General features: G+C 40.4%; 1 protein-coding gene across 6 annotated transcripts in view; it reads left to right on the top strand.

Moving 5' to 3' along the window:
* The window catches only part of UBE3D (ubiquitin protein ligase E3D), a 239,155-nt gene that overhangs the window by 11,108 nt on the left and 220,494 nt on the right, over positions 1 to 7,553 (top strand). For all 6 annotated transcript variants that reach the window (XM_049653938.1, XM_049653940.1, XM_049653941.1 and 3 more), the window contains exons 2-3: positions 112 to 308; positions 4,012 to 4,102. In XM_049653938.1, the coding sequence (XP_049509895.1) occupies positions 112 to 308; positions 4,012 to 4,102 (288 nt within the window). The remainder of the gene's footprint in view (positions 1 to 111; positions 309 to 4,011; positions 4,103 to 7,553) is intronic.

Here is a 7,553-nt window from a genome sequence, read left to right as displayed (position 1 = left end):
AAAGCATTTATTGAAAAGGAACAGAGAGATCCTCGGCCATTTTGTCTTGTGTATCGTGTGGTTTTCATCATTGAGAAGCAATTTTTTGTGTGTCTTATTTTTAATTACCAGGGAGCCTAAAGAAGGAGGTACGCCCATGGATATTTCTATAACACCATCATCACTCCAGGTGAAGACCCCTGCAGACTGCACAGAGCTCCGGCTTCCAGCAGAGGTCAGGCTTGTACCTTCCTCTTGCCGAGGGCTGCAGTACGTGGCTGGAGATGGGCTGCACCTGCGGCTGCAGGTGTGGGCAGAATCCAACGCCAGTAAGTGATACCAGCACTCCTGTTTTAGCATTTAGTTCTTCATTGTAAATCAAAGCTGATTCTCCCTTTGAAAATTTGACCTTTTCCCAGGTGGAAAAGACTGTTCTGCAGCAGCATGGAAAGAGCTGATGGTCAGAAGGTTTCTTTGTCAGCTCTGCCAGTTATTAGGTGTGCAGTTCAACATGCCCCTTAACCTTTCCGAAGTTTTGTTTGGGAGGGGGTTGCGGGGGTTAGTGGGTTTTTTGTCCTCCATTTAACAGATTTTATTTTTTAGAGTAGTTTTAGGTTCACAGCAAAATTAGCAGAAGGTACAGAGATTTCCTATGTAACCCCTGCCTTCTTTCTTTAATTGTAAAATTACCTACCTTGGCGAGTTGATTACCTACCTCGGCGAGTTGATTACCTACCTCACTGAAAATTAAATGAGAGGGCAATTGTGCAACACCTGGTTGATTTTCAAGCATTAGTATTCATCCACCCAACAAACATTGTCTTACGCTGTGTGCTAGGCTTTGATCTAGGTGCTGGGATACAGAAGTGACCACGCTCAGAAGGTCTCTGCTCTTTGGGAGCTTACATTCTCATGGGTGGGAACAGATAATGAACAAATAAGTTACTTGGGCACAGAGAAAAGTGCTCTGGTCAAAGTAGAGCAGAATAATGGGATGGGGAGTGACTAGGGTGAAAGGTGCCCAGGGAAGACCACTCCAAGGAGGTGACGCTCGACCAGGGGATGGAATGATGAAAGTGGTCTCATCCACGTAGAGACATTTCCAGATAGAGCAACACGTATAAAGATTCTGAAATTGAGTTTGATGTATAATTTGATTTTGATTATTGCTATGCCTGTTATGTTTCTGATATTTTGTTACTGCCACATTCAGTCAGATGGTAGAAATGTTTCTCAGAGTAACTTATTGAATAAAATATTGGTTCATTAAATCTTTTACCATGGAAGTAAGATGCTTTAAAGGATTAAAAATGATGTAAAAAGGGGAGGGGCACCCGCGTGGCTCAGTCCATTAAGTGTCTGACTCTTGATGTCAGCTCAGATCATGATCTCACAGTTCAGTGTGAGTTCAAGCCTGGCATCAGGCTCTGTGCTGACAGTGCGGAACCTGCTAGGGATTCTCTCTCCCTCTCTCTCTGCTCCTTGCCTGCTCACTCATGCGTGCGCACACGCTCTCCTTCTCTCTCAAAATAAATAAATAAACTTAAAAAAAATGATGTAAAAAGGGGAAACAGGCTGTAACAGACCTATGAGATGCTCATTATCAGGGAAGGATCATAATTGTTTCAATTGCACTCGGGGACTTTGTTCTGCTTCATCTGTGCTCAGCCTTTCATTTGAGCTACATGGACGCTAGAGGTGGGGTCAGCAGGATTGTTTTGAAGAGCCATGTAGGTGATGTGGAGCATTCCCCTGAGTCTTGTGCTGCTCTTTCATTGGAGAGTCATTTTTGCTCAAGTCCTAGATTAGTGAATAACTAGTCTGAGTTGGGCAGAGTTGGTTTTAGGAATATGGGGTTGGAAAATGAAATGTCATGGAGCTCAAGTGACATATCCAAATGCTAAAAATGACTGTTGTAATAACCATGGAAAGAAGAATGGGGTCACCAAGATGGGAAATAGACTAATAATGGAATCTGGGGAAAGGCAGGCATGAAAGCCACACTGGGGTATTTTCAGATCTTCTGCTAGTTTTCTGGATTTGTGATTTTAGATCCCACACTGGGGAGGTAGGGAGGCCTTCTGGAGATGGGGTTGGTTTGTTGCCTACCCACCTTCTGTAATAGTTGATAAATAGCAAAACTTGAATTAATAGAAAAAATTTGAATCAGCAAGCATTGTTGTTTCATTTTAGCTGTAGAACAGAAGAAATTGCTGTATGTTGGTTTGCATATTGTTTGCATTCCATTGGTCTCCTGTTCCTTTACATTTGTAAAACATTTTACTCAAATATCTGAAAAGGAAGACTTTCAAAGACCTGTTCGGTAGCGTATAAAAGGGTATGCAAAATAGATCTCAGTACTTAATAGCTTTGGTGCTTTACACATAATAGGTGGTGAATAAATATTTGCTGGATGAATAAATATCAGATAGATACATACTGATGTTAATTTGAGTCAAAATGTAGTGTAGGAAGTGACTTTTGACATTTTTAGCATTTAGTTGTGTTTTGAGGTTCTTAAAAAGTTGACTTTTCAACTATAAACGTTCTTTTAAGGACTATAGTAAACACATTATGGTATTCTGACTGGAACATAAGTCAGATCATGACCTTTGACAGGGAACTGGCTACAGTAAAATCTGATACAGCACAAGCATTAAATTCATCCCCAGGTGGCAGTGCTCTCCCAGGATGCCACTCTGTCAGGAAGTTCTGACTTGAACCTGAGCCAGTGGATCCTGCTGGGTGACCAGCAGGGGGGAGTGTTTCACTGAAAATTTGTTTATTCGTTCTGAAAAGAATATTTTGAAAGAATGTTTTGAATGACTTACCCAGGTCTACTTATTATCTGCTCAAAATTAAATACTGTTTACTTCACTTTACTGCTACAGGGATTGGTGGATACCCCTAGAAATTCAAAGGATGACTTTTTAATTGTCCAGGCTTAAACTTTCTTGCATCAGTTTTTAAAATCTTAACATACCTACAAAGTAACATAAACCAAGTTTACATTGCTTGATTTTAATGTGTATGACCTCATTTCATTAAAAAAATTTTTTTTATAGACAAGTATTTTTGTGTGTGGGTTTTTGGTTTTTGTTTTTGGAAATGAAAGTTTCCTTTCTTCATGAGTTAAAGAATGGAAGCCAAGGGAATGCTGTGCTTTACATAATGTGGGAAATGTACATTTTTCCACAGCTTTAACCAGGAATTGAGTTTTGCTCTTGAAAAATTGAGTTCTTCTTAGGAGCCATTCTATTCCCAGGAACCTGTCCAATAGAGACCAGTTTCAAGATTCTTTTTGTATGCATTGGTAATAGGCCAGAGTTGACACAGACCTTGTTTAAATCAAATTAAACTTAAATTTGAGAGATAGAGCCAGCAGCCATGGTGATGAAAAACTATACCTAAAACAGCAGAGGAAAGCTGAGGATGGTGAAGCTCCTTGTAGTTAGTTTGATGTGAAAGAAATTGCTACTTTTCTCTCATCCTTAGTGTCGGTATTTATGGAATGAGTGAGATAACTCAATGGTATGTTACATGGATCATCTAGGGAGATACCTAGCTCTGAGACACTTGGCAAAATCTTGTGGTATTTTTAAAAAATTTTTTAAAGATTTATTTATTTATTTAGAGGGAGAGAGGAGAGAGAGAGAGAACATGAGGGGGTAGGGGCAGAGAGAGTGGAGGAAAGAGAAAACTCCAAGCAGGCTTCACACTTTGAGTACAGAGCTGTATGCAGGGCTTGAACTTACAAACCGTGATCATGACCTGAACCGAAATCAAGAATCGGATGCTTAACCGACTGAGCCCCCTGGTGCCCCAGCAAAATCTTGTTTTTGAGAACGCTTCACAATATTTGCTTCTGGTTGAGTCATCAGATAATGCTAATTAAATGTGTACTTCTGGGTAGATCGTAAACAGTGTTTATTGATCGTAATTTATTGTGGCTGTTAAACTCTTTAAGTATGTTAATATATTTGTCCCAAACCTCTAAGATTTGCTATTTCATTGATTTTTTTTTTTTTTTAGAACTGATTTCCATGTTTAATCAAAGCTCACAAGCCCGAGAATGCTGTACATTTTATTGCCAGTCCTGCGGTGAAGTCATAATAAGGGACAGGTAAGGAATTTATTTAACACTGATTAATTCTGTGCCTGGCAATGGTTTTCTTTTTCTTCTATCAGAATTTTTGAAGTAATTGCCAGGGGAGAAGTATATGGCCTTAAAATGAGAGCCAGCTTAATGTCACTTTGAACAAAATCAACCATTAAGCTCTCCAGCAATCATAGAGCAGTTAGGTCTTCTAAAAGGGGACAAAGGGGAACATGGCATGCTGGCTTTGACGGAGGAAGGCTTATCTTGGTGGAAGCCTGTGTAGATCACTGAAGCGTGTCTCTTCTGAAAAGAGACATGGACTCTCTTGCATGTTTTATCCATCATGTTGGTGAATGAGGTTTTCTCCACATTAAGTGAATTTTCTAAATCACAGAAGCTCGTGCAACACAGCTTTTTATTTGAGCTATTTCTATTAGTGCCTTTCTAAACTCCATGTCCTATTTCCCCATTTATTAAAACAGAGCTTATGGAGCACAAAGTAACCTTTTCTTGATGATTAAGTTAATCTTGTAACCTCTTCTTGCAGTGTGCTGTGGTTACTCCATTGAGGTGGGAAGGGCTCTTTGCTATATTCTTTCTATTCCCAAGGTGTCTCTTTTCCTTATTTTTTCCCATCTTCTCCTGTTCTTTTGTCAACTTTCTTGTTACCTTGGCACAAACCATTTCCCCTGAATTTTCAGCTTCTAATCATTCATTGGTTGGAAAGACAGATAAAACTGTTAATATTTTTAACAATATTTAAAGAAAGAAGTTAGATTTCTTTGTTAGATGTGTTTCCCGTGAGACAAGTGCCTGAGACTTAGATGTGAATGGCTCCTTGTCTCCATCTGAAACCTGCTCCTCTTTCAGTGTTCCTTGCCTCAGTGAATGCCAGACCTCCACCTGCACAGAGCTACTCTCTCCCCTGGAATGCTCCACACAGCCCTCTGTCCCTCTGGTTAGCGCCTACCTAAATTCATCCGACAGGGCTCAATTGCCGGGAGCCCTCCCTGAACCCTGGGTTGGTTTATGTGCTTGTCTAAAGTTTATGTGCTCTGCTGAGGTCAGTGTCTAGTGGTATAGAGTCAGAAGCCAGACTATCTGGTTTGCATCCACTATTTATCAGCTGTGACTCTGGGCAAGTTACTTAACCACTCCGTGCCTCAAGTTCCTTATTACAAAAATATAAATGATAATAGGAGCTACCTCATAGGGTTGTTGGGAGCATCAAATAAATTTAAGTGTTTATAGCAGTGCCTTGGCACATGGTAGGCACTCAGTATATGATGGTTACTGCTGTAATCATTATTCTTATCATCATCCCTAGCATCATCAGCATCAGCCCCAGGATCAGGCCACAGTGCCTGAAAAATAGTGCACTCTCAATAAATTCTTCCTGGGTTGAATTGAATAAACAGTGGGGTGTTTATTTTGGCTTTCCACCAGCCTCTCTTGCTTACTTTCTGATTCCTGGCAGTGTCCCAGGTAGATGAGATCATGGAAAGTTACCCTAATACAAGTGGGGGGATTGTGAATGGAGCACCTCTGAATGATTATCTTGGGTAAGAAATGAAGTGACTAAATCTGCAGAAGAGAGGAGAATGTCCTTGCTCAGATGTCCTGCAGGCTGAAGTTGCTGCCGAATGTGTACTCCGTGACAGACCCACTGTAGCCTGACATGTCCAGAGCATTCCAGTTTATGTTGTAGTTGAACCTCGAAACTTTTCCTTCTCTCAGTCTGTTTCAGGCTTTGGTTTAATTCTCACATAAAGTTTCTGAAACGGGCCTGGCTATCCAACATTGAGGTGACCTAGAAGTTACAGGAGGAGCAGGTTAAATTCAGTGTAACACTATTTCCTGGTACCACTCACCATAAAAGATATGCTCATTCGTTATTGGCTGATATTTGTGTTTCATTGGAAAAGGATGATATAAAAAATTGTTAACCTGTAGCAATTTTTCCTATTCAGGAGCTGTATCTTCTGTTTTGTGTCAATTCTTTTGATAATCATGGAACTGAGAACTAGAAGGGCTTCCAGGTGAACACAGAGGGACAGTTTCACTCTCCCTAATGCTGACTGTCTGGAAGGCTATGTGATGTAAAGCAGAAATAGGAGATGGGACCTTGGGTTTGAACTCCAGCTTCACCACTTAGTAGCTGGGAAACCTTGTCCACATCACCTCAGCTTCTTCTTGAGTAGACATAATGAGTTTTCTTAAATAGCTATGTCAAGAGACAGAATCTTAGTGACAGAGAAGATTTAGGAGCTTGTTTGGGCCTAATTCCCACTCTAAATGGGCACTCTTATTTGCCTTCTTCCTCTTTGTAAAAATTCAAATCTGACCTGTCACTTCCCTGCTTAGAATTCTGTAATGCTTCCTACCCATTTCTGTTTCTTTTTTTTTTTTTCTTTTTTTTTTTTTTTTTTTAATTTTTTTTTTTTCAATGTTTTTTATTTATTTTTGGGACAGAGAGAGGCAGAGCATGAACGGGGGAGGGTCAGAGAGAGAGGGAGACACAGAATCGGAAACAGGCTCCAGGCTCCGAGCCATCAGCCCAGAGCCTGACGCGGGGCTCGAACTCACGGACTGTGAGATCGTGACCTGGCTGAAGTCGGACGCTTAACCGACTGCGCCACCCAGGCGCCCCTCTGTTTCTTTTTAAGTAGACATTATAAGGCCTATTTTCTGAACTTGTCAGAAGAGTTAAAGGCTGAAATATATATAATAGTAAAAGCTCGACAAGCTATTTTTAATTGTTTTTACAGACTCCTTCCACCACCACCCCCTTTCCATATTGGTCTTATTAGAAAACTAGCAAGTTATCTAGTTTAGTGTTTCAAATCCTTTTGATTCAGGACTGTGTTTTTTAGATGTGCCAGGGAAATGACCCTCCTTTCTCCCTTTTTCTTTCTGAGAAGATAAACATGGACTTACCTGAAAGTCTTTTCCTATCTCACCTGTGCGCCTGGCGTGTGTGTGCCTCTGGAACAATGCAGAGAACTCATTAGTAGGTGATTCAAGGCTTTGCTTACATTTCACTCTTAGGCAGCATGCCCCATGACTGTCTGTTGGAAAAAAAGTATCATCCAGTATCAGCACAAGGATTTCATGTTGACTTTTTACATTAAACCCAGTGGTCTTTTCATTTCTCCCTCAGTTTCCTGTTTCATGCAGGTAGTAAGGACATCTTTTGTGCTTGTTAAATAGAAAACAAAATGAAGTGTATTTCAAAAAAGGCTTGTATGTTCCATAATCAAAGTCAACTAATTGTAAGCATCTTTTCCAGGAGGGCTTGGATAGGTTGGATAGGGCAAGGATAATCAACCTTGGGATGGGTTGATTTATCTGTACTGGGAAATCCTCTATGAGAGGATCTGCTTACTGGCTAGCCTTATTATATGGGAATAAGACCCTTTAGTTTTCTAGGCCTCAGTTTTCTCACCTGTAAAATAGGAAGTTGAATTAGATACAT

The sequence above is a fragment of the Panthera uncia genome, assembly GCF_023721935.1.
Source record: "Panthera uncia isolate 11264 chromosome B2 unlocalized genomic scaffold, Puncia_PCG_1.0 HiC_scaffold_24, whole genome shotgun sequence".
In the NCBI taxonomy this organism is placed as follows: Eukaryota; Metazoa; Chordata; class Mammalia; order Carnivora; family Felidae; genus Panthera; species Panthera uncia.
Note: the sequence above shows the minus strand (reverse complement) of the source record. Positions and strands in the feature narration are given on the sequence as shown.